Source organism: Prunus avium, chromosome 1 (genome assembly GCF_965620075.1).
Source record: "Prunus avium chromosome 1, drPruAviu1.hap1.1, whole genome shotgun sequence".
Lineage (NCBI taxonomy): Eukaryota > Viridiplantae > Streptophyta > Magnoliopsida > Rosales > Rosaceae > Prunus > Prunus avium.
Window position 1 is genome coordinate 37163132 of NC_142284.1, and position 26146 is coordinate 37189277.

Sequence of the window (26146 nt, forward strand, 5' to 3'; positions counted from 1 at the left end):
GAGGGAGAGATGAGAGAAACCAGCCACCACATACCCAGCTCAACCACCTTCACCTCCTAATCTAACCACCACAACCATTAATTAGTGGAACCAGAGAGGTGGGTTGATGAGATTCATGTCATGGAAGGAGGAGTGAGTGAAAAAGAGGGAAGGAAGAAGAAAAGAGAAAGTAGAGAAGAGGAAGAAGGAAAGAAAAAGGAACAGGTCTGGGAAGGAAAGAAGAAGAAAAGAGGAAGAAAGAAAGAAAATGAGAAAAAAGAAAAAAGAAAGGAGATAAAAGATAGTTTTATCTTTTAAAAAACAATAGAAGTTTTCATTTGTTAAATTATATATTTTTAAAAATATTTTTTCAAAACAGAAATTAGAAAAAATACCCTTGAAAAATAATTCACATAATATTATTCTCAATTTGTACTACCATATATATTTTCATTGTTTATAATAATTTTAGCCTCTAAAAATATCAGAATTAAAAAAAATAATAGAACTGAAATTATCAAAAATACACCTGAAAAACAATTGTACTACCAAACACGTTTTCATTGTTTTTGTTTTCTAAAGATGTTTTCTAATTATCTACCAGACGCATTTTCATTTCCTGAAAATCCAAATTTGTTTTCATGTTTTCATTCTTTGAAAATATTCTCTGAAAACACTCTCTGAAAACGTTACCAGACGGGCCCTTAATAATTTTAGAAAATAAGTCTTAGGTCAACATAAATTTCAATATTCGGGAACAAGTCCATCCACAAAGGGCCTTAAACTAGTAGAAGAAAAAAATTATATAAACAATCAAGGTCACATATAAACCATCAGTGAATATATATAACAACTCCAACCACAACAACACTGAGATTGAGGCTTGTATTCAATTTCATAGCCTTAAATCCTCAATAATTCAATCTCCATTTCAAGATATATATATATATATATAACAACTCCAACCAAAAAATACATTAAACACAAATTTGCTCATAAACTTATTTGTCCTTATTTGTTCATTACCAATTATTGCTTGCGTTGAACTCAAATTTGGATTTATTTTGTTCCACATTTTTACCTTCATCTTTATATAGAACAAACCACCACAAAGTGCTCTAAACTAGTGTTGAGAGTTCAACAAAATATTGCGCTCTCTACATGTATTTATTTGCGTTGTTGAAATAAACTCCTAGTTTGGATTAGGATAGAACCTTTTAGTAGTTTCGCTATTTAATTTTGGATTCCATTCCCACTCAAAATGGGGTTCTTGCATTTGACCCATCAACTAAAAGGCTTAATAATTTTAGAAATGAGTCTTAGGTCAAGAAACAATTTCAACTTCGGAAATAATGTTTTTTTTTTTTAGTACAAGCGACGGGATCAGAACCAGCCACAACTAAGTCTGAAAAAAACAAAAAACAAAAGAAACAAGAGGAAAGTAGGGGCAAGGAGGGAGGGAGGAGCACAAGAGAAGAGAAGAGAAGAGAAGAGAAGAGAAGGGAGGGGGGATGGGAAGCCACTGACCCCAAAGGGGCAGCAGCTCCTAGGGTTTCTTTGCTTTTTGTTTACCAGAACAACTAAGCCTTTTAAAAGGTATTAGGTTTTTTAACTTATTTGTTCATTACCAATTTTTGCTTGCATTGAACTCAAATTTAGATTTATTTCGTTTCCCTTTTTACCTTCACCTTTATATAGAACAAGTGGTCTAAACTAGTAGAAGAAAACAATCGTATAAGCAAACAAGATCACATATATAAAAGAACAATGAAATACACGTATGTATGTATAAAAACTCCAACCGCATATTGAGATTGAGGCTTGTATTCAATTTTATTTATAGCCTTTTTTTTAAAATCAAAGGTAGGAAGGTGAAGGAAATTTACTCACACACATTGGTGCTTAGGGTCTCGAACCTGCGACCACTGGTCTTAGGCCAAACATATTATTTCCACTATGACATTAGCTCAATTTTATAGCCTTTTTAACCCAAAATAATTCAACATGTTACATATACGTATGTATATATATATGATGTTGGAACAGAAGTGTTGTTTGAAAGAAATGGATCAAACTAAAGACTATTGACGGTAGTTCTCATAACATTCATTCGATGCTTTTGGCTTCACACTATAACTGATGGACTATAACTGATGGACCTACGACAATTTATTGACATTAAGATGCAAGAATACCACAAGACACCCAACTCATACAATGTATAACTCTAGAACTTCTAGAGACTTATTAGTAATAGCAAATTATATCCTATCATAAGCCTACCTATTACATGTTAAACAGAAACAAAAATAGTTGATGCCAACATCACTAGGGACTAGGCACAATCCAAACGGGTTTTGAATAACTAGTGTCCACATGCTCTCGAGTTATATAATATGGCTTAGCAACTTTAGTTTCTAAGTTGAATTTGTATACTCCTCCAACACGAATCTCATTCCAACCCCCATACAGCTTCCGCTTATTTAGATCACCCTCCTGATACGTTTCTGCATAGTAAATCGAGTTTTCTTCCAATTTTGGCCATTCCCGGGTGGATAATGACATTGCCGATTGATTTCTGACCAAAAATAAAGCACAACCACGCAAACACTCCACCTTTTCCCACGTTTTGGCAGCAATGTTTAACTTGCAGACATAAAAGTCTACTGCTCCTTTGGTATCAGACCCCAACCACAACCATTGCCGCTCCACAAACAAAATCTCACCCATTGACTCCACCAACCATTTTTTATGGTGCGTCATTGGGCCGTCAAAAACATTCCGATTCATGGAAGGTTGAAAATCCATGATCTTCGTGGGATAATTGTTATATGTGTCCCCGAAGTCCCAAACTTGAATTGAGTGGTTGGTGGACAGTGCAAATAATTGGCCATTGTTGTGGAATACAATATCAGAATAGTGATGATGTGAACCCTCTAAGTCAGTCCATGCAGCAGCGTTGCCTCCTCCTCTGCCGTGCTGATAGAATGCTATTCCTGGCGGTCCCAAGGAGATATCATAAATTACCACAACGACAAAGTTGTTGTTGCAAGAGGGGTCCGAGGAAAGCACAACTTTAGCAGTTGAAGCCTTTCCCGGCCTCAATGGAAGCGTCAAGCGTTGTCTAGAAATTGGATTGAAAAGATGAACGATTTCTTGGGATAATATCATTGTTTTAAACTCCCGAATCGCCAGCCACCCATGTGATGAACCCAAACACTCGCCATAGCCATGAAAGTCTTGAGACGCTTTCCAGTCCATCTTGTAAACCTTATTCTCTGCAAGGCTGAAGAAGCACCTGCTCTCATGACCAATACGAGGGAATTTGGGGCACCAACTCCATTTGTCGGGGATGGGGTTGCGGAGGATGAGGAGCATGAGCCATGGATATTGAGGCAACTGGGTGTAATACGGGGCAGAGGTATACAATCTTGCAGCGCGGTTCCAAGAAGAACAGACGGCTTCAAAGCGAATGATGTCGACGACATTCGAAGTGAGCTTTTTCACGATCAACCCTAACAGCTCGGGTGGGAGCTCATCAGTCCATTTTGTTGTTGTTGATGTTGTGCTTGAATAAGTTAGCCTCCTTCTTTCGGTGGAACAAGCCATAGCCATTGATGATGAGGATATTATTGGGATATGATTAGCTAGATTCCCAATTATTTACATGTATTTATAAGCAGCGCTGAGATTGGGCTTTCAGAAATTTACATATATATATATATATAGTAGATCCTGCGCTGGGATGAAAAAGGGCAATTTTGTACCATTGTTATGTCATCGGCACCAAAATATAAAAGGAGAAATAAAATAATAGAAATAAGAGTCTTCCTAAACAAATTGAGAGAACAAAATTCACAGAATTTTCCTAATTAAGGTTGCGGAATTCATAAAAACTCTATTGCTTGCCAACTTTTTTTTTTCTCTTTTTTTTTTTTTCCTTCCCCAGTTTCCTGTATTTGAGATTTCTTTCCTTTTGCCGACTTCCCTCCCACTCCAAAAATTTGTAGCCCGTCTAAAATCGGACGTATTAATAGGACTTTGCGCCAGATTGGGCATGTGTCCTTGTTGCCTGCTAATCATTCGGGTTATGCTTGTTGGGTTTTCAAAAACTTTTAAGACCCAAATCTTTTTCATATATAGCTTATGAGATGAAAAAAAACAAAAAAAAAAGTCACCACCGCACAACGTATTAATAAAATAGTGACATGTATTTTGCGTATTTTGTTTAATAAAAATATTATAAAAAGCAATGTTAAATTAACAAAAAGAAAGTCACCACCGCACAACGTATCCCATCACCACCACCAGCCTTACTATTGTTCCGCAGCCTGCCGAACCACCATCGCTAGACCGTCTGGCCTTCCACATTAATTAGAAGCCCAAGGCTATGAGAGCATGTCTCCCAGAGATGTAAGTTATATAACATAACTTGCACAAAGTGCTCAACCTATTTATAAGCCTACCTATTACATATTAAACACAAACAAAAACAGTTTGAGACTAACATAACCAAGCACTAAGCACAATCTTTTCTCTTATTGGGCCGAAAGGACTAGGCACAATCCAAACGGGTGGTGAAAAACTAGGTTCTCAGGCACTGGAGTTGTATAATATGGTTCAACAAGTATAGTTTCTAGGTTGTATACTCCTACATGAATATCAAAATTATCATCACAACCCTTTTGCAGCTTCCCCTCATAAATCGAGTTTTCTTTTAATCCTGGCAATTCTTGGGTGGATAATGACATTGCCAGTTGATTTCTGGCCAAAAATAAAGCACAATCACGCAAATATTCCACCTTCTCCCACGTTTTGGCAGCAATGTTTAACTTGTAGATATAAAATTCCACTGCTCCTTTGGAATCATTCACGAACTGTTCCTGCCCCACAAGCAAAAGATCACCCATTGACTCCACCAACCATCGTTCATCACTCGTCATGTTGCCACCACCAATAACATTCGGATCCATGGAAGGTTGAAAATTCATGATCTTCGTGAGATTATTATTATTATAGGTATCCCCAAAGTCTCAAACTTGAATTGAGTAGTCTCTGCACAGTGCAAATAAACGGGCATTTCTCCATATATCTAAAGCTATGCTAGCCCTCCATGCATTAACATCTTCTCGTTGCTGCTCTTGGGTTTGAACAATAGGTTCAAAATTATCTTCTTCATTAACTGGTAATACTGAAGATGAAGATTCGTCTATTGGTTCAATTGGAAATTCATCATAACGATGCTCTTTGCGAAGAAAGTTATGTAGTGCTACACATGCTAACACAAGCTCTGCTTGTGCCTTAAATGGAAAGGGAGGCGCTGACTTAAAAATTGTGAACTGCGATTTAAAAATGCCAGATATCCTCTCGATCACATTCCTCAAGGACGCATGGCAAAGATTGAACAATTCATTTTCATTTTGAGGGTCATTACCATGACATGCAAAATCTTGGAGATGATATCGCACACCTCGAAATGGAGCTAAAAATTGGCTTCGATTAGGAAATCCACAATCCACAATCCACTAAGAAATATTTACCTAATTATATATACAATACATATAAAATTAGTATGAAATGTAAATTAAAATATATATATATATATATATATATATATATATATATATATTCATATATACATACATGTTTATCATTTAAAAAATATAAGTACTTACCTTGGGGCACTTTAAGTTCGTTCCTCCTTGATAAGGCATCACTTAGCAACTTTGAATCATGAGTTGAACCTTCCCACCCGCTAATAACGTACATGAATTCCAAATCAAAGTTACAAGCTGCCAGTGGCGGATCCAGAATTGTCGACTCATGGGGTCATAGTGTAAAATTTTCAAAATTTTTTTGACCATATTTAGAGGTTGTATATATTTATTTGATGTATACAATTTATTTAATGTATCCTAATCGGGTTTTTTAGTTGTTCTTAATTAAAACGGATAGTCTTATGTTACATTACATTTGGATATGGGTTAAAAGTGTTTTATTATTTCACTCTTGAAACCAAAAATAGTAGGCCCATCTTGAAACCAAACCTTGATAATAAATAAAAGTGTGTTATATAAATAAATAAAAAAGGAAAAAGGAAAAAAAGTAACAGCCATTAGACATTAGTGAAACTAAACGCATAGTTTCACTAAAGGGAGTCCAAAGCCAAAATGCTGCGTATTCAAGATATCATCTTCTTTTCTAGTGGTTGGTTTTCCACCTGGTGCTACTGCCAAAAGCTCTTTGAGCAGAAGCAACCAAGAACAAAGGGAGTAACTTACGTGTGGAGGTGCTGCTGCGTGGAGGTGCAACACGAGGTGCTGCGGCGTGGAGGTGCAACACAAGGCTTCTGCGGCATTTCGTCGAACATGTGGTGTGCGCTATAGGGTCGCAAACCAGCAATCCATGGGGTCACCTCAGACCTCCACAACCATTTTTTCCGACTTCCATGGGGTCGCTTAACCCCATTTGTCCCTTCGTGCGTCCGCCCCTGCAAGCTGCTAATACATTTTGTGATATCTTTCCATGACGATTACGATAGCTGCTTACATTGCGTCCCCTCACCATTGCCGGAATATGTGTACCATCTATAGCTCTGATGCAATCCTACAATAATTTATGTAATGATAACCATGTGATTAAAAATAAATATAATAATAATGAAAATTATAATTATAATTAAAATATTGATAGCATATATACCTTGAAATAAGGGTAAAACCTTGTGCTTTCCCTTATTTTAGCAAGCACAATTGGTCCTGGTTTAGCCATCAAATCAGATGCTATTGAATTCAAGGCCTTCAAAATATTGTGGAAATTTTCACTAGTAGGGAATTGTGATCGGCCAAATGTATTACGAATTACACAATATCGAGTATTTTGGCCAACGATTTGTAGGAACGTTGCAAGCATTTCTTCGACACAAATAAATCTTGTATCCTCCAAGAGTGTTTTTTCTCTAAGAATAGTGCATAACTTCCGGAATACATCTGGATACATTCTATATACTTGTCGGAAGATTGCAAGATCATCGGTTAATGCTTGATGTATATAGGCATATCTATTGCTAGTAATTCGCCATCGAGTTAATGGACGTTCAATATGTTCACCACGCATCATAATCAGAAACTGATTTAGCAAATGCATTACTACATAAATTGCCATCACTGATTTTTGCATTAAGACGAGGAAGTATCACTCTTTCTACATTTTGCTTGCTAAGTGACCCATTAGCATCACGCAACCCACTATTGATAGCATCCATCAAGAGGTGCAACAACTCATTGGTATCGTCCATGGTCCAAGATTCATAGTTCTCTTTCTCTTTGCCCTTTCCTTTGTTATTTCCTTATTGTGAATCCCCCATTTAAATTACTACTACAACATATGTAAGAAACTTATTAGTTATTTCACAAGAATACGTATCATACAAAACAAGAAAAGAAAATAAAAGAATTTCACTCATGTTTCCTATTTTCTATTTTATTTCTAACTGGGTTGAGCAGACCTATTCTGTTCACATATATATACCCACAAAGCAGCAATAGTTGTGAAGGGCCATAGAGCTATCATATATAAACCCACGAAGCAATACCACCGACAGTAGCAGCAAACCCACGAAGGGCCAAAGACACAAACCATATACAAAAACATGGCGTATAGCAAATACAATAAATGCAAAAAGAGACAGCATGAGAAGGAAGCAATACCTTGTTCCAGAAGAGCTGTTCATCTTCTGACAAAAAAAATCTCATGAGAAAAGTCTGATGGGTTATGGTGAGATTTGAGATAGGGTTTGGTATTTATACCTCCCACTAAAAAGTCACACAAATTCCACATTAAAAAAAATTCGTCGAAATTAGCAAGTTTTTGAATACCAAAAGATACCACTAGATTTGGACACCCTCTTTAAAATATCATCATAATAGTCCTTATTGAATACCACAAAACTTGTTTAGATTATTTAAAAGTCTTAATTGAATGTCACAAGACTTATTTATCCAAAAATAGTCTTTTAAAATCCAAATTTACAATGTATTTATATGGCGGGCTTTGCTGTTGATGCACTATTACTGTTATTTTTCTGCCAAAACTCTAATGAATTATTTTTTCCTTCCCGTGAGTCCCATCCAAATTCGGACATACTTATTAATTGGGCTTTCCACGATATGGGCATGTGTCCTTCTAATTAGACCCAAATCTTTGTATCTATTTGCATTGTAGATACATACACTCCTATTTTGATTCGGTAAAGCCTTTAGTAGTTTCCCATACAATTTATTATTTAGAGAAGAAAAAATCATGTTGACTCTTGAAAATCAAGTAAACTTGGTGTGTAAATGTGTCGAAATTACGAATGTTATTCTTACAAAACATCTCAAAATTGAACATATAACTCAAATGGCACTGGCCAAAAGAACTCTAGTGTGATATATATCACGATTAAATTTTGTGCATGTGCTTTAGTATTTAATGTTGGAAGAGTATGTTGTGAATTTGTCCATATTATAATAACATTTATATGTGAACAACAAACCTAATATATTGTGTTTAAGATTTCGCGCATCTTATAATTTAAATAAGGATCATGCTAAGGAAACCATGTTTAGAGACCAATTTGTGTACTATCTTTCTAATAAAGGTGGGACCTATTGTATTGGTGGGTTCCACCTATATTAGATAGATGGTACATAAGTTAGTCTCCAAAGATGGTCTCCTTAGCATTTTCCTTTGAATAAAATTGTGATATTATAGACATGCCACTTATGATCTTCACACGATAGTTTGTGGGTCCATAATTTTCTTGGAGCGTTAGTAATTGATTCATCGAGAACTTTCCACGTGGCGATGAAGAGTTTGGTTTTGACTTTTGGTAGAAGCTCAATTAGGCAGTTGGACCGTTTTACTATTATCTTTCTATAGCGAGGGCCTCATCTAAGACCCTCACTATAAAATGACTCATAGGATCAGTTCTTGGCTTGGAATATTGTGCTAGTTTATGTTTTTTTTTTCATTTCATATTTTATGAGGTTCGATTTAGTTTTCAATTTAGCCCTTTACCTTTTTGAATTGAGGACAGGCCGTACCCGTATCCAGCGAATTGTTAATAAGAGCCCACTTGAAGGAAAACGACGTCGTTTATGATATGAGCCCAGTGCAAAATAAACTATTACAGCCCAGCCCAAGTGAGAGGGTCCATGAGCATTAGGTCTGGGATTTACCTAGGGTTTCATTTTGCTTTTTGTTTATAAAAGCACAAGTCCCAAACGAACTCGCCTCTTCTGCTAAATAGCAAACGAAAATCCCTTCACTGAGGCAGAAGCAGCATCAGCCGCCATGGTACCTATTCGCCTCCTTCACTTGAATCTTCTTTCTCTCTCATCCTCGTTTGCGAAAGCTTGTTTAGCTTCTGAATCTCTACCGCTTCAAATGCATTTAACCTTCATCTTTTGTTTCAGGTGAAGTACTCCAGGGAGCCCGACAATATCACCAAGTGTATGTGCTCTTATCGCTTTTCACGGTTCTAGATCTCGTCGTTTATCTTTTATGCGAATCTGAGCTGAATGGCTTTGATTTTGTATTTCATTTGGGTTCTCTGGGAAAGTCGTTTTGATCTAATAGTGGCTTGTATTTTTGTTTCGTTTGTTACAGCCTGCAAAGCAAGGGGTTCTGACCTCAGAGTTCATTTCAAGGTATTGTTATTATGTTTTGCTTGCCACAGTGTCTGATGTTTCGGATTTAGATTGTTTTGGTTAAGCCGGCTTGTTTGTGCTTTGCTGCTTTTACGTTAACTATGTGATGATTTACTGTGAAATGATGGATTAAAATTTGGTTTCATTGTGAAATCTGATTTTAAAAAAAGCATGGTTTCTTTGTGAATGGGTTGACGTCACAATAATGTAACATTTTGAATTACTAGTTTTGTGTTATTTGTTCTAGAAATGAGTTTTTAATGTATTGCAATTATTTTTTGTCCGGTTCAATTTTGGTGGTCTGTTGTTTGGTTTCCTAGTTTCACAATTAGGATTCTAATTGAGAACATTATGTAAACAAGGGAATTATTTTGCTCTTCTGCTGTGAGTTAAGTTTTAAGTTGAGTTATGGTGGTAATCTGTTGCATAACTTGGTAATAATTCATACCGAAATTTAGAAGTTATTTAGATTGTTAGCATCAGATAGTGATTATAAAATGTTCTGAATCCATTGATTTTTCTTCTCCCAAATTTTGTCCCAACTCATAGTTCAATGCACACAATTGCATGTATTTAGTTTTTTGAGTCCTGATGAAAAAAAGCAGGCCTTTGCTCCCATATGTGAACTGGGCTCTCGTAAACTTCAGGTAGATCACTTACATTGTTTTTGGGTGAACCTTTGTACTTGCATCAGTTGCATGTGACTCAAGGTTCAGTAAATGATGGAACATTTGCGCATATGAAATATTATTAGTTTTTTGAAACCTGATTATAAAAGCAGGGCTTAGTTGCCTTATGTGAACTGAGCCCCCGTAAACTTCAGGGACATTAACTGCATTGTTTTTGGGTGAACCTTTGTACGTGCATCAGTTGCATGTGACTTAAGGTTCAGTAAATGATGGCACATTTGCACATACATATAAATATTATTAATTTTTAGAAACCTGATTATAAAAGCAGGGTTTAGTTGCCTTATGTGAACTAGGCTCCCGTATATTTCAGGAATATAAACTGCATTGTTTTTGGGTGAGCCTCTGTACTTGCATATGTTGCATGTGACTGAAGGTTCAGTAAATAATGGAACATTGGCAAGTGTCTATATATATAAAAAATTCAAAACCTGATGGAGTGTGATCGTTTATATTGTTATTGACTTTGCATCATGGTTGGTAATACCTTGATTTGGCTTCCTTGTCAAAAGTTCTTGTGGTGTAGAATTATCTGTCAGTCACCTCCTGCCAATCTATTAAAATATGCATCGTTATAGTTGCACATTCTCTGTCAAGTACTCATTTAAGTCTGAACTTGTGTTTTTATTTTTCACAGAACACGAGGGAAACTGCCTTTGCTATCAGAAAGTTGCCCCTAGTCAAGGCAAAGAGGTATTTGGAGGATGTTCTGGTCCACAAGCAGGCCATTCCCTTCCGCCGTTTCTGTCGTGGTGTTGGGCGTACTGCTCAGGCAAAGAACAGGCATTCCAATGGACAGGGACGCTGGCCTGTCAAATCTGCCAAGTTCATATTAGATTTGCTTAAGAATGCTGAGAGCAATGCTGAAGTATGTTTCCATCTGGCTTTTGACTTTGTTGCTGTTGTCTTTATTTGTTCTGAAGACTAATAATTGCTGGACAATCTTTCAGGTGAAGGGTTTGGATGTTGATTCGCTAATCGTATCTCACATCCAAGTCAACCAAGCACAGAAGCAAAGGCGCAGAACCTACAGGGCTCACGGAAGAATCAACCGTATGTTCCAGAGTTTGGCCTTCTTTTATTATTGAGAGTTGTTCTTTTTGTATTGATTTATGTTGCTATAAACCTTTTGCAGCCTATATGTCATCCCCCTGCCATATTGAGCTGATTTTGGCTGAGAAGGAAGAGCCTGTCAAGAAAGAGGTAATTTGATGATGATACATCTAGAGGATCATGTTGAAAACTTGGGAAGCTAGTGACTGATTAATTTGATTTGCCCTGCCTCTTCTCTGATACTGTGTCTTCATTGCAGCCTGAGAGCCAGTTGGCAACTAGCAAATCTAAGAAGTCTCAAGCTCTTCGAAGCGGTGCTTCCTCTTAAAGTGTCACAAGAAATCGAAGAGGCATTATCGATTCATCGTTTGCATTGATATGGTTTTTTGTTGCTTTTTATATATTGAGATGTTGTGTAGACAATTTTTGGAACTCAGTGTTTTAGTTTCAGATTATGTTATGTTTTGTTGGAGAATATGCTTGAAAGTCGATGTTTATCATAATTAGACCCCATCAATATCATGAGCCTTTTATATATTCTTGTGTGCCGATTGTTGTGGTGCGATTCTATTTCATTATGTCAAGCAAATTCCCAGTCTGAAATCGGAAACCGCCTGTTTCTATTCCTTGATTTGGTTTGTAATATCCCGTTGTGAAGCTGTGCCCTACAGCTAAAACCTTATTTGTTAATATGGAATAGAGGCTCGACAGTGTTCTCTTGTTTTTGAGTGCCTAATAGATTTCCCATCTAGAATGTCAATCTTTTCATAACAAAGCTTTCAGTTTAATTAACAAATCATAAAAGAAAAGAAAATATTGAATTAATTTAATTGATGTAATTGTTCACTTTATCTGCCATATAAGATGGTATGTAAATATGATATACAAATGCGATATAAGTAGTATTATTCCATGTCATAATCCAACATTTTCAGTCTATCAATCGCCATTCAGAGATCATCTTTAGAAGAAAAAAAAATCAATGAAATTAAAGATCGGTTGTCGTATCAATTAAATGAACACTTGTGTTAATTGTTACTAAAATTGTTGAATTGTCCGATATATTTAGATGACTAAACAATCTCTAATTTAATATTTTTTTAGTAATGGAAAATGAATATTTTCGATTATGACATATGCGTTGTGAAAATTATTTCATCAGAAGGCGGAGTCCGCCCAGCCAAACTTGTAAAGTGGGTTAGTATTCGATGGTAGTCCAAGGGGATTATTCTTGGGTTGAAACCGCAGGCTTAGCGGGAGAATTTAATTGGGCTGGCAACCCAGAACTGAATAGGACCCAAAATTTATCAAAGCACCACACGAATCCACGTATGCGCTGAGCTTATTGACCGTTAGATGCAAAATCAACGATTATGATTTCATTCATAGACCGAAGGTGCGTTTAAATTTTTTTTATTGGTCTAATTTTTCCCCTATAGATGCACAAATTCTCACTCTCTCTCAGTTTATCACTCCCGTGCTTTCGTTAGTTGGTCTGTTCGCAGGTACGCTACTCTCTCCTTCTCTTTCTCTCGTGGAATTTCAATCGTTTAGTTGCAGGGAAACTTGAGTGTAGCCCAGGTCTAGGGTTTTGGATCCAAACTTGTTCGAATTTCGGCTGCTCCATATTTTTCCTTTTCAATTCTGCCATCGCTTTACTTGAATTTGGTTCGGTTTTGTTCATCGGCACCCGAAGGATTTCGTATTGCTTATCATTCAAATTATTTCCATGATTTATTAGATCTCATTGGTTTTCTTATACGAGTCTCGACTCGACTGAATGGCATTGAATTTTTTGTATTTTTCTCTTTGTTTTTGCTTTCTTATAATTGTTTTCCTCTTTTCTTTTCGTTTTACAGTTTGCAAAGCAAGGGGTTCTCCTCAGAGTTCATTACAAGGTATCGTTTCTATGGTTTGTTTCAAACGTTGCGAATTTGCTTTATTTTGTTTTAATTAATTTGTTTGGTCTTTAGCTGCTTTTGCGTCATCTACATGCCATATAGTTGTCGAAATAGGGATTTAGATTAAATTACATTATGAATGAATCCTTATAAAAAAAGCAGGGCCTTGTTTGTTTGCCTGAGGAAGATTACTTTGTTTCATTAAGTTTTGTTTGTAAATTTTCAGATGGATTGGCAAGGCCAAAAGCTAGCTGAGCAGTTGATGCAGATACTGCTGTTGGTGTTCGCGGTGGTGGGTTTCCTCACTGGTTACATAACTGGGTCGTTCCAGATGATGGTTCTCACATATGCTGGTGGTGTGGTTCTCACCACATTGGTCACTGTCCCCAACTGGCCTTTCTTCAATCGCAACCCGCTCAAGTGGTTGGACCCGAGCGAAGCTGAGAAGTATCCCAAGCCGCAGCCACAGCAGCCTGTAAGTTCAAAGAAGAAAGCCTCCAAGAAGTAAGAAGTTTGTCACTTTTGACTGATCACAGCAGTGGAGTAGCATTTGATAGGTTTCAGTCTGTCTTTTGTGACAACCAAATACCTGTGCTAAAATTTGAACGAGACATTTACATTGTAAGACTTATATTTTCAGCACTTTATACAATGAATGACTAGAACTAGAAGAGATGTTCTTGGTATCTGCAGCTTTGTGTTTTATGCGGTCTTGTTTTAGTTGTTAGGCTTTTCTGATTCAGAAATAGGAAGCCGTTTGCTTTGCCTTTGACAGTTAATAGATGCAAAATAATTTACAGAAGTAATCTGATCACTGTTATAAAACTCTGCAAAACATGCGGGGGAGAGTAAAAAGCTTGAAAGCCAAGGAACTAGAATTAAGAAATTACTGAATCAAACATTTAAGCATTATTAAGTGTGGAGATCTCTGGCATTGGATTGGCTAAAACTAGCAAACTCTGCTTGCATGTTTCACTACAATAGACTCCAGTCATCCGATTACTTTCACGCTGTTATCTGTACAGCCGAGGTCGGTCAGTCTACCTTCTGCAATGAGATCGAGGTTCAAACTTAACTATTTACAACGTATATGAAGCAACTTCCTACTTGTTTTCATCCCTCATTGCCTTTAAAAAGGGATTGTTTTCCTCATCTAGTAAGTTGTCGTCATCATCCAGCTCATCTAATTCATCGAGTAGTGATTGGTTCATACTCTTGCGAGATACTCTCCTATGCTTCTTGAGCTCCAACCGTGGTTCTGCTTGCTGAACTCCCTTATCTCCCATCTTGTACCTGCAAAGATTATGACACATTTAGGTTCAATAACATAACAAACAAAATATGTCAGGTACTAAAACTATGTGCTAGAGATACAACTGAACTACATTTGTGTTAGTAATGAGATTAAAACGGAATGTGTAAGGTATGCAAACTATATGCTAGAGATACAACTGAACTACATTTTGGGTCCTCATCGAAAGTGAAAACTAAAAGGAATCCAGGGCGAAGTAGCACAATGATGAATACCATTTGCTGAAATAGCACCATTCAGCTGTTGAAACCTGTCCAACAAGCTGTCCATTCAACAAGTATTCATCAGTGCGCTCTTTCAGACATAATCATTGAACTACCAAAATGATTATGTCTGAAAGAGCACAAGCTGTCCATTCAACAAGTGGTTATGGCAGAGATTATATCTGAAATAGCACAATGATGAATACCAGGGCGAAGTTAAGCAGCCAGAAAATGATGATAACAATTATTCTTTCTTTGCATATCAGTATGAATAATAAATAAAATTTTACAATTTTTTAACATGTAAAGAAAGGATTTCCAAGTGATTGAAGCCATAAAGATGGTGAAACGATAGCAGCCATCACCCAACCACTATGTTTCTGTGCAGCATATCATTTCTCACTTTACACCATAACTAGCAGTTTTCTTAAACCGCAGAAATGAACTATTTAGTTCAATAAGCATGCATACAGGACTAATGACGTGCTATATAGAACTCAAGCATACCTTACGTCACCCTCCTTTTTTGTTCCAAAAGTCCTCAACTGAAATTCCTCTCTGATTCTGATCTCATCAAGAAGTTGGAAATAGTATGGATATCTTTCCCAATCAGCTTTAACGATGCACCCTGGTTCACCAAGATGCAGGCAATCATTGAACGAGCATTTTGCAGGCTCACTGTCACTGAGCATCTGGCGGATCTGATCAGGATAAACGAGACAGTACCGATAGAAACCAATAAAAGTTAACATGTGCTATGAATGTGATGCAAAAGGAACTTAAGTACATGAATCAAGTGCAGTGTATAACACAAAGTACACAAACCTCTGGGAATGCTTGTGCCAGAGATTGCTTTGTTACTTTCATTAAACTAGGCTGGTTAAACCCAGGAGTATCAGCAAGATAACCCCCTGCAGACAGTGGAAGCAATGAGACATTCCGAGTTGTATGTTTCCCCCTGCCACTTCTTGTTGAAACCTGTCCAACAAGCTGATCCTCAAACCACTTGCTCCCTAAAATCTGTAATAAGGACATGGAAGAAGAATGGGAAAATGAGTACCATGGTGGTTGCACAAACACAGCATTGGAAAGAAAAAGAGAAAAGAACGAAGAGAAAGAGATAAAACCTACTGGATCAAACAAATTTTCCCCTTCTGCAGCATCCGAAGCATTGTGGTTGTTCCTCAAAGCATTAATCAGACTAGACTTTCCAACTCCACTTGGACCTACAATCACACTTGTTTGATCTCTCAATATAAAGGCAAGGGAATCAAGTCCATATTTAGATTCAACGCTGCAAAAATTTGGCTTGTAGCCCCACTTGTGTAGCCTAGACTTCCATGCAACCATTGCCTGCGTATTTCATCAAAGACTAGCACGCTTAAGAATCAATACTACCAGAAAGACGGATAAAGATTATATAGCAACTTATAAAAGCAAACCACATTTATCATGCCAAAATCATCCCAATTCGCATTCCAATTTGGTCAAGTGCTAAATTTGGAAATTACAGAGAAATATGATAGAACCAGAGCTTGCACAAAATATCATCTATAGCACCAGCACTACATTAGGTACTTTTGTTTTCCTTTTCTTAGAGGCCTCTTACTAAACAGCTTTAACCAAACATTGTGTATAGATACATATGAAACTATGAATCTTGCCTCAGAGGCTCAGACGCTCAGCCAATTAAACACTAGGGATGATTAAATTAGAGCAAATTAAGAAGCCAAACTAATCACCACCATTAACAGAACTTAGAGAAGAATCGGATTCGAACCTCTTCGTCAACCAGCTCGCACTTGTTCAAAGCGAGTGTGAGCGGAATTCCAGTGGACTCGGCCTCGATCAAGAACCTAGTGAGCGCGAACGGCTCGAGCTTGGGCTGGTCCATGGAGAAGAGCACGAGAAGATGGTCCACATTGGCGACGGGCGGGTCAAGAATCTCGGAGCACCGCTGGTACACATTCTCGATCATGCCCCGGCGGTCCACCCAATCAATGGACCCCACCAGCACCTTGTCCCCAACTAACACTCTCCTCTTGATCTTCTTCAGCACCGCCTTCACAACACACAGCAACTCCACTTTGCTCTCGTCGAAGCTTCTAGGAGGTTCCACTATGACGCGCATGAAGTTGGCTTGGGCGGCGGCGACGGTGCCGACGCTTTTGGATTCGGAGAGAGGCGGCTTGTCCTCAGGAGAGAGAACCGGGGCGAGGGATGAGTAGTCCTTGACGGTCTGTTTGGCTCTGAGAAGCTTCTTGCTAGGGGGCTGGGATTTCCTGGAGACGTTAGGGTTGTGCTGCTGTTTGGCTGCGGCGACGGAGAAGCATCGGAGGGTTGAGATTTGGCGGATGAGCTTGGCGACGGTTGGGAGAGTTGTGGCGGCGGTGGTGGGGATGATGGTGCGGTGGCGGAGGATGGAAATGGAGGCAATCGGCATGGAGGAGGTGGTGTTTGGTTACGGAGATTAATTTGGTTCTGTGAAGGATGGGTTTGGCTTTTGGCGTGGGTAATCTAATTGAAATTTGGTTCAGTTAGAAGAGGGGGAGAGGGATTATGGAGTTTGGGACTCATTTCTGTTAACAGATGGGAGTGGAAGGAACTGTATAGTCATTCATTTCCCAATACTTCCCTCCTTACCTGGTGATGTATTGTCCTTTGCGAATTATCCAGCTCGCAGTATGCTGCTAACTAACTGCGAAATACAAAGCAGCTGAAAGCGACGTCGTATTGTGATGCTAATGCGATGGATGGATCAACGTGAACTTTATGGCTTGGCCCGACTCTGGCGCGAACTTGACAACCAGTGATGAAGACCGAAGCCCAATATCAAAAAGGGAAGAAGAGAAATGAGCCCGTTAACTGAAACTTAGGGCCCTTTTCTTGGGCCTTGTAACATTTAGCCTATTAGATTATAGTTTTCAATTTGATGGAGGAGGATGTGAATTTGTATACGTGGCTACTTTTTTTTTTCTTTTGGGTTATGGGAAATAAGAGACAAACACTACCATCTAAGGCCATCTTCAGTTATAGGGCTAAATGTAGTTCATGGCTAAAAATTTAGCCCTCCAAAATATTAATTTTTTAAAGAATAGTGCAAGACTAAATTTTTCCATCTCCAGCCATGCAGGGCTATATTTTATGGTCCTTCATATTTTATTATTTTGAGAAAAACTATGGTACAACACTCATACATTCCACAACTATATATTGTTTAATTTAATTAAACTACTATTTAGAGACAATATTCCATATATGACATGCATACGTTGATAAGAAGATTTTTATAATTTTTTTTAAACAACACTTGAAAACATTTAAAAAGGTGACCACATTTTATAAATAAAAAAAAGGATGGGTTTCAATGGTCTAACCTCCAACAGTCATGACCAATAATTTTTTATAATTTTTTCTTAAATAACACGAATTGAAAACATTTAAAAAGGTGACCACATTTATAAAATAATTATAAATAAAATAAAATAAAAAAATAAAAAGGATGGTTTCAATGGTCTGAGCTCCAACGGTCATGACCAATAATTTTTTATACTTTTTTTCTTAAACAACACGATTTGAAATATTTAAAAAGGCTTTTAAATATATATATATATATATATATCCAGAGCTGACGGCATCAATGACGTCAGCATGTTTTAATGTTGGATGTTGAAAAGCACATGCGTGGGGCCCACAAAAAATTTGGCCTAGGCCAAAGCTACATGTAGCCCGGGTGTGGGGCTAAAGCCAAATTTGGCCAAAATTTTGTTTAGCCCATGGCTGGATATGGATTTTGCATTATTTTAGGGTTATATTTGGGATAGCTGGAGATGGCCTAACACCACCGCTACAATCATCACCCTCTTTGTGCCCCCTGAAATTTCGGTCAAATTTCACTTTAATCCTTTAAATTTAAAGTGACTCACTTAACCCCCATTGATCGTGATTTTGTGTTACCCCTTACCATTATCTCAATTAATAACTCTGTCAATTTTGATAACGTGGCAATGGTTATTTTAGTCTTTTTACCACAAGTGATGATGTGTCATGTGAAGGGCCCACTTTTTTTTGTTAAATTGAATTAAATATAAAATAATGTAATTACTTGTTTAATTTAAAAAAAGGCTTAAATGTTAAAATGGTCTTTGTGTTTTACCCTATCGGCCAATTTAGTCCCCGTGTTATCAATTTGGCTAATTTGATCCTTATGTTTGTTTCCGTTAGTCAATGTGGTCCTTCCGTTCAAATTCTGTTAAATCTATTAATTAAAAATTTAAAAAAATTATTCTCCCCTATTTCACGCTCAGACTACAACCTTCTCCCAAATCCAGAGCCACCCTCACTATCACCACTCCACCCCAACTCCACCTAAACCGCAACCACTCTCTCTGCAGCAAAAATCTAGGACATTCACATCAACACCACGTACAGTGCAAATTCCGTAGTCGTCGTTCACACCTAGACCACCTTCGAACTCGATTGTCCCAACACCACTTGCACTTTGCTTCGTCTAGGCATTGGTCAATCCAAGTCGACAATAGACGCTAGAGTGAGCTGGTGGATCCCGGAGGTGGTCTTCTTGTGGTGGGCATGGTGATTGGTTGAGAAGGAAGAAGATAATGCTGATGTAGTCAGAGGCGGACCTACTAAGGCGCAAGGAGGTGCAGCTGCACCTCCCCTCGCCGGAAAAACCATTGTAGGTGCTTAAAATTGCCCCTTTGCTACTAGTGTACAGATTACCTTATTTCCATCTTCAACATTTAAGTAAATGTCTTTGTCCTTTTACTTTTATTTATTTTTATATTACTCCATTTACTTAAGTTTACAATGTAAATAAGGAAGTACCCCCCATTTGGATTCAAATAAAAATATTAGAAAATCAAATTCCCACCAAATCAAAATATGAAAATTCGGTTTTAGTGCAAAATACGATTTAGGCTAAAAATGATGGCTCATTAAGTCAATATATACTTCATACTAAGATCCCATAAAATCAAGTTTTCTTATTTGATGTGTAAGGAACAAAAGCCGCCAAAAATTATCTTGAGAAAATGATTATTCCGAAAAACCATTTTTCATACTTAGTCAATATTGCACCTCCGCTAAAAAATTTCTGGGTCCGCTAGTGGATGTAGTCATTGAGCGATAGGGATCACTTGAGGGTGTCCTAAGTGTTTTTTGGCAGTCAATGAATTTGAGCGGAGAGAGATGATGGTGGGAGTACGAAAAAATCCAAGGCAGAAGAGCAAGAAAATAGTAGGCATTCAATTGACTAAAGAACTTCTTTTTTTTTTCTTTTTTGCTACAGTACTAAAAAACGTTGGAAGAGGGGAGGTTGGGGTTTATTTAAGTTCTTTATTATTTGAATATGAATATATGTAATCATTACAATTTTTTTAATTGATTTGAATTGTTTTTTTCAATTTAACGTAGTTTGGATGGAAGGATCACATTGGCTAATGGATACAAACACAAGGATTAAATTGGGCAAATTGGTAACACGAGGACTAAATTGGCCGATAGAATAAAACACAAGGATCATTTTGATATTTAAGCCTTAAAAATATATATATAATTAATTAAAATAATAAAATAAAAATCTTTCTTCTCTATGCTCTTAGAATAAAATAAAATATAAATAAATAAATAAACGCTACCCAAATCCAACTCTCATTAGCACACCAGCCCAAGCGGCTTCCCCAGCCCCTGTCAACTCCTCCATGCTTCTTCCTTCCAATTTCCCAAACATAAAAAAGAAAAATAAAAGATCAATCCTTATCCCCAAAGAATGGCATCATCCTTCCTCCTCTATTTGCAACCAACCACCACACCATCATCCATAACCACCCAAACCCATCTTCAGCAGTGTTTGCTCTCTCTTCCACACTTTGACCGTCCCGTCCGCTGTCTCGGTGTAAACCAACCCCTCAATGCTGTCGACGACAGAGTTGTCGTCGTGGGCTTGGATGGACAAAAAGATGTCAGAGAGCTTGATCTAAAGGGTTTTGTCTTTTGTTTTGAATTATTGTTTGAAAAGCTAGTGATTTAGGGTCTGTCCATTTGATTTGGAGTAAAAATGTTTCAATTTAGGTCTAGAATGAGGGAATTTTGGGTTGAATGTGAGGATTGAAGCATGGGCTGTGTTGTGCACGGGGCAGGTTGGGTGCCTATCTAGCCCAATTTTTTTCAAAAAAACAAATACCTACATGTGTTAAAAGCAAACCCTACACACATGTTGCCACATGTTGCCCATCCAGGTGGTCCCATATATTCTCTCTCATTCTCTTTTGGCTATGAGACTTCTTTTTTCTCTCTCTTTGCTACCCGACAGCAGCAACTTGTTGCTCCCTTTTATTTTTTGGGTCAAATTCTTCTTCTATTGGTTACATCTTCTATTATCTTGGGTTGGCAACTTGGCAACAACATCTTTTCTTCTCCTTTTGTTAACCATTATTATTCTCATTCTGTCCTTTTCTATATATCTTTAATTATAATTGTAATTTAAAATTGAGTATTCTAAGGTTTAATTAGGGATGAATTATAATTTTGAGATTTTGTTAAAATTAATTAGGACTTTGATTAGGGATGAATTATTCTATCGCTTTGATTTGGGATTTTGTTAAAATTGAGTATTCTAGGGTTTCATTGGGGATGAATTATAATGTTTGGTTTGGTATTGTTGAGATGCTATTATGAGAATTTGTATTTTTTGTTGGTATGTTTGATGAAAAAAAAATTCAACATATTATTCATAGGCTATCTTTTATTATGTCGGATCACAATCGGAATCCCAAGAGAACAAAGAATTTGTTGTCTTTTTTTTTTTTTTAAAGAAAAAGAATGATGGGTCATCATCTAGTACATTGCCTTCTAGCATTTCTTTATCTACTCCAATATGTGATAAGCAAAATCTTCCCGAGTCTCCCATTGTCAAGCCTCCAGTTGAAATAGTTGAATCTTAAAGAGTCGATGATGATAATGATTTTAACATCAATTATCTTGAGTGTGATCCAGGATTACGTTGTCTAATATGCAAATATCCGGTGAATGAACAAGATAATGTGCGAAGAGCATATATTCCTTTAGAACCATGTCAGCCCGAGTTAGAAAATTATCCAAGCCACTTAGAAGGACGGGACTTTCGTCGATTTAATAAAAAGTGATTTGGCCAATTCACTTGGCTTGAGTATTCAGTTGCAAACAATAAGGTATTTTGTTTTCCTTGCTTCCTTTTTTACATGAATCAGTCACACCCAACCTTTATTATTGATGGGTATAAAAAATGGAAGAGAATTGGTGGGAATCAATGTGCATTTCACCATCATGTAGGCAATCTAAATTCATCACATCATCTTGCTATGCAAAAGTGGATTAACTTTTGAAAAAAAACCATCTCTTCATATTGAAAAAGTGGTAGATAAGCAATCAAAGCAACAAGTGATGGATAATCGATTGCGACTTACAACCACAATAGAGGGCATTAGGTATCTAGCAAATCAAGCATTAGCTTTTCGAGGCAACGATGAATCCGAGGACTTATCTAATTGGGGCAATTTCATTGAAATAGTAAGTCCTTTGCAAGAATGAATATAGAAGTTGAGAAAGTTGTCCTAGATGAGGCTCTTCAAAATGCTCAATACATTTCCAATGATATGTAAAAACAAATCTTGCATATTTTTGCTATCAAGGTGAGGAAGACAATTTGTAGAGAACTTGGGAAGAACAAATTTTGTATTCTTGTTGATGAATCACTTGATGAATCCTGTAAAGAACAAATGATTATTATCATAAGAGTTGTTGATTGTGATGGATTTATTTGTGAGCCTTTTTTTTATATATTGTGAGTGTTGCAGACACTGATGCCTTGATTCTTAGAAATGAGATATGCAAAGTGCTTGGTAATAACAACATTCTGGTGGAGAATATGCGTGGTCAATGGTATGACGGTGCTAGTAATATGTGTGGTTCATGGAATGGATTACAAGCATTGTTTCTTTAAGATTGTCCATATTCATATTATGTGCATTGTTTTGCTCATCACTTGCAATTAGTGAAATTCATTCGTACCGTCAAGTTTAGTATGTAAGTTTTGCCTAGCCGGCTTTTTAAATCCTAGAACCACCACTGGATTGAAGGCTGGAATTTGGGGATGATTTGATTGGAGAGAATTGTTGGAAAGCCTTGGTTAATTTTTGGGGAGAGAAAGAGAGATCGAGAGGCATAGAGAAGAAAGATTTTTAAAAATTAATTTTTCCATGATTTATATATTTTTTAATTAAACAAATAATTACATTATTTGATTATTTGATTTTATATTTAATTCAATTTAAACAAAGAAAAAGTGGGCCATTCACATGACACATCATCACTTGTGGTAAAAAGATTAAAATAGTCATGTCATGTCATCAAATTTGACAGAGTTTTAATGGAGTTAACAATAGGGGGTAAAGTGGAACACGAAATCACGGTCAAAAGGTTTAAGTGAGCTATTTTAACTTTGTATGGTAAAATGAGATTTGACTAAAGTTTCAGAGGGCACTATAGTAAATAAAATCCATGCTTTCACCCATGTTTACTAACAAAGAGAAATTATAAAATACACTAGTCTCGCCTTAAAATCCGTGATTTGATACCTTTGAAATTTTGGAATTTGATCAACTAACTAAAGGTAGTTGATCCAAATCCAGTTCTTTATTTCTTCTAAGGTCCCCGATTTCATACTTCTTTCTTCTGAAGCTTTAATGAAGCAGTACTTTTGATTTCATACTTCTCATACTTAAAATAAGTAAATATGTCATTAGGTAAAAACGTCAAAAACTATCCCAAAGCTTTGAACATGGTAACTCGTGACTCAAGTTTATATAAGTCAACTACAAAGTTGATTATACGAAACAATCAAAGACGAAAAGTGAATATTTGACCAAAAAATTTAGATGTATCACACCTAATAAGAATATGTGATTTGTGACTAGCAAAATGAATATTAGGACTGTCATATCTTTCGGCGTATGTGGTACTCTTTTTTACTCCAGAGTTTTTTCCATGTGATTTTCTTCAGGAAGGTTTTAATGAGGCCACACATAACATGCCGATTATTCCCACTATCTAATGGAATGAAATCTACCTATGCAAAAAAAAAAAGAAAAAAAAAAGATTGTCATATCCTTCACCAATGGTGATTATCGTGTACCATATAATATGCTCACGAGGCATCCGATGCTAGTGCGACAATCTCCCATTTTGGCGATCTATTTTATGCAACCTATGAGGTGGAGAGTCAATGGTATTATTTTATCCTGGATAGGAATGACAACACAATCTGATTTCAGACAGTACGAGAGAGAGAGAGAGAGAGAGAGATGCACGAATTCTTATCCTTTCTATATATTTTGAAATGGAATACAGCAATAACTTACGTTTCATGATAAACATGAAAGTCCATGGTTATCATTGGAACCATTAAGCAAGACTAATTCAAATCTCGTCTGCTTAAATAACACCACATTTATATATATAAGATGCATGTTTCGTATCTCTTAAGCATTCTGAAAGGCCAGATGAGCAAAAGGTGCAACCCGAGTGATGCCTACTCTCTTTGTCAACAGGCTAGGACTAGCTAAAGAGCAATTAGGTGGGCTTTTAGAAATTCTTACACTTTTTTTCTTTTATTCAAAAGTGGAAATATAATCATTTATCATGCCACAAATCTTTGACAATTAATGTGAAATGTATCTAAAATGTTATCGGTTGATTTGATGACACTAGGTGTGTCGGTTGCTAATTTGAATAACATAACAAGACATTTCTTTGGTTTCTTCCCAAACTGGATTTTGATTTTCAACCCAAGGAGAGAGTAGATGTTTGGTACAGAGGCATTTTAGATTAGGTATCTCAATTTAAACATAAGTTGCCACTTCAAAATATAAAGCAAATAATGTGGTTGTCCTCTTTAAAAAAAAAAGCTAATTAAGTAAACCCATTGGACTGATATTGTTTAAACCCCCAAAAAACTACATACTCCTAAAGCCGTTGCAAGCAAGGATGATGCCCACTAGGTCAAATATATGATATATAAAATTTATATATCATCAGAATAATACTGTTTTGCTATTTCCAATCAATCAATTTTTCTCCAAATATCCATAGCATAGCGTAGCAGCACATATAACCACCAAAAATAACGTATTGACATGTTGAGATTCTCCACTAAGCAAAAGCACAAACCGACAAAAGCGTGCCACTCTTTCTTGTCGAGCAGCAGTGGCAAGCAAACACCAGCCGTCGAGACACAGTAGCTAGCCTGCATATTATATTTGTACTAGATTAGATTTTGTAGTTTTGGGCGGCAGGATTGCAATTATGGTAGATAATATTGAAGGCTTGTGGTATTAGGTGACCCACGCTTCTTTTCTATCTCAATTGATTCTTTGGAACTTGGAAGGTTCCCATGACTGGGTTTCTTTGTATCAATTTGTCAATTTGTCATGGCTTTATGTTATAAACTCTATTTGGTATAGGTAGCTCCATTTACCTACATAAGGACCACAATTTAATTTCGTACCTACCAAATACATCATATTTTGGTAATTATGGATCATAAACAAACAAAAAACATAGGACGTTGGAGATATTTTATGTATTATTCAAACGAGCCAAGAATTGAAATTAGGGTTTTTCACTGGTAATCATAAGAAAGCAAAAATACTTCTTTAAGGTTTGATGCGGGATGAACTTATGAAGGTTAGCTTGACCAATATTTTATAAACAAACAATTAGGAAAATATTTAATTTCCCAGAAAATGCAAACACTTCGTAGATGGGTGGTTGAGGAGAGGATTTTGATTTATTTCCAAAAAGTTCGACTTGTGATGTTCAACAAGTTTTGCCGAGTCTCAAACCACGCGGACTCGCAAGTCCGATAGTTAAATAGCTCAAGTGGAAAGGCAATGTGAACGCATGATTATATAAAAATAAATGGATTATTATCTAAATTATCTAAATTACATTTTATGCGTGATTTTGTAGACACAAAACAAAACATTATATTATAAAAATAAAATTTGAATAATGCGAGACAGTGAGAGAATGTGACGCTAATGACAAGCAATGGCTCATGATCCATCGATCGATTCCTTCCGTCCGCTTCAACGTGGTCCCCCTACCCCATCCAATGGCCCATCCGCCGTCAACTTCGACCCAGACTTCACAGTCTAAAGACTTGACCCACTCAAATATCCCCACGACAGCAATAGACAGCGACCTTACGTCAATAACCAGCAAAATGCCGCAAATCCAAACAGAAATTACGTCAATGCCC

At 36.8% G+C, this 26146-nt stretch overlaps 4 protein-coding genes and 3 non-coding genes across 7 annotated transcripts; 5 read left to right on the forward strand and 2 right to left on the reverse strand.

The window, feature by feature from the left end:
* Positions 1 to 2307: 2307 nt before the first annotated feature.
* On the reverse strand, positions 2308 to 3594 carry LOC110769656 (putative F-box protein At5g55150). The gene has a single exon (XM_021973680.2). The coding sequence runs from the start codon at positions 3592 to 3594 to the stop codon at positions 2308 to 2310; it is 1287 nt and encodes a 428-aa protein (XP_021829372.2).
* Positions 3595 to 9185: 5591 nt separating this feature from the next.
* On the forward strand, positions 9186 to 11948 carry LOC110769308 (Ribosomal protein L22p/L17e family protein). Its single transcript, XM_021973266.2, has 7 exons — positions 9186 to 9318; positions 9438 to 9474; positions 9631 to 9671; positions 10998 to 11228; positions 11311 to 11413; positions 11496 to 11563; positions 11673 to 11948. Exons 1-7 carry the CDS (start codon positions 9316 to 9318, stop codon positions 11739 to 11741), a joined length of 552 nt encoding a protein of 183 aa, XP_021828958.1. The 5' UTR covers positions 9186 to 9315; the 3' UTR covers positions 11742 to 11948.
* On the forward strand, positions 10267 to 10404 carry LOC148297759 (small nucleolar RNA snoR74). The gene has a single exon (XR_015833194.1). It is a non-coding gene; the product is annotated as a small nucleolar RNA snoR74 (small nucleolar RNA).
* On the forward strand, positions 10443 to 10580 carry LOC148297760 (small nucleolar RNA snoR74). Its single transcript, XR_015833175.1, has one exon. It is a non-coding gene; the product is annotated as a small nucleolar RNA snoR74 (small nucleolar RNA).
* LOC148297761 (small nucleolar RNA snoR74) lies at positions 10622 to 10759 on the forward strand. Its single transcript, XR_015833183.1, has one exon. It is a non-coding gene; the product is annotated as a small nucleolar RNA snoR74 (small nucleolar RNA).
* Positions 11949 to 12802: 854 nt separating the features above from the next.
* Positions 12803 to 14000, forward strand: LOC110769329 (Microsomal signal peptidase 12 kDa subunit (SPC12)). Its single transcript, XM_021973282.2, has 3 exons — positions 12803 to 12918; positions 13273 to 13311; positions 13541 to 14000. The coding sequence occupies exon 3, from the start codon at positions 13541 to 13543 to the stop codon at positions 13820 to 13822; it is 282 nt and encodes a 93-aa protein (XP_021828974.1). The 5' UTR covers positions 12803 to 12918; positions 13273 to 13311; the 3' UTR covers positions 13823 to 14000.
* Positions 14001 to 14171: 171 nt separating this feature from the next.
* EMB1688 (Minichromosome maintenance (MCM2/3/5) family protein) lies at positions 14172 to 17507 on the reverse strand. Its single transcript, XM_021973274.2, has 5 exons — positions 16610 to 17507; positions 15961 to 16182; positions 15655 to 15849; positions 15337 to 15530; positions 14172 to 14607 (listed from the first exon to the last, which is right to left on the reverse strand). Exons 1-5 carry the CDS (start codon positions 17270 to 17272, stop codon positions 14418 to 14420), a joined length of 1464 nt encoding a protein of 487 aa, XP_021828966.1. The 5' UTR covers positions 17273 to 17507; the 3' UTR covers positions 14172 to 14417.
* Positions 17508 to 26146: the final 8639 nt, after the last annotated feature.

Excerpts from the sequence above, each read along its gene's own strand:
- LOC110769329 (XM_021973282.2), top strand. The coding sequence starts at position 13,541 with ATGGATTGGCAAGGCCAAAAGCTAGCTGAGCAGTTGATGCAGATACTG.
- LOC110769656 (XM_021973680.2), bottom strand. The coding sequence starts at position 3,594 with ATGGCTATGGCTTGTTCCACCGAAAGAAGGAGGCTAACTTATTCAAGC.
- LOC110769308 (XM_021973266.2), top strand. Across the intron at positions 9,475-9,630 it reads GCCCGACAATATCACCAAGT|CCTGCAAAGCAAGGGGTTCT; the intron begins GTATGTGCTCTT and ends CGTTTGTTACAG. Across the intron at positions 11,564-11,672 it reads AAGAGCCTGTCAAGAAAGAG|CCTGAGAGCCAGTTGGCAAC; the intron begins GTAATTTGATGA and ends TCTTCATTGCAG.
- EMB1688 (XM_021973274.2), bottom strand. The coding sequence starts at position 17,272 with ATGCCGATTGCCTCCATTTCCATCCTCCGCCACCGCACCATCATCCCC. Across the intron at positions 16,183-16,609 it reads GCGAGCTGGTTGACGAAGAG|GCAATGGTTGCATGGAAGTC; the intron begins GTTCGAATCCGA and ends TGAAATACGCAG. Across the intron at positions 14,608-15,336 it reads AAAAAGGAGGGTGACGTAAG|GTACAAGATGGGAGATAAGG; the intron begins GTATGCTTGAGT and ends TAATCTTTGCAG.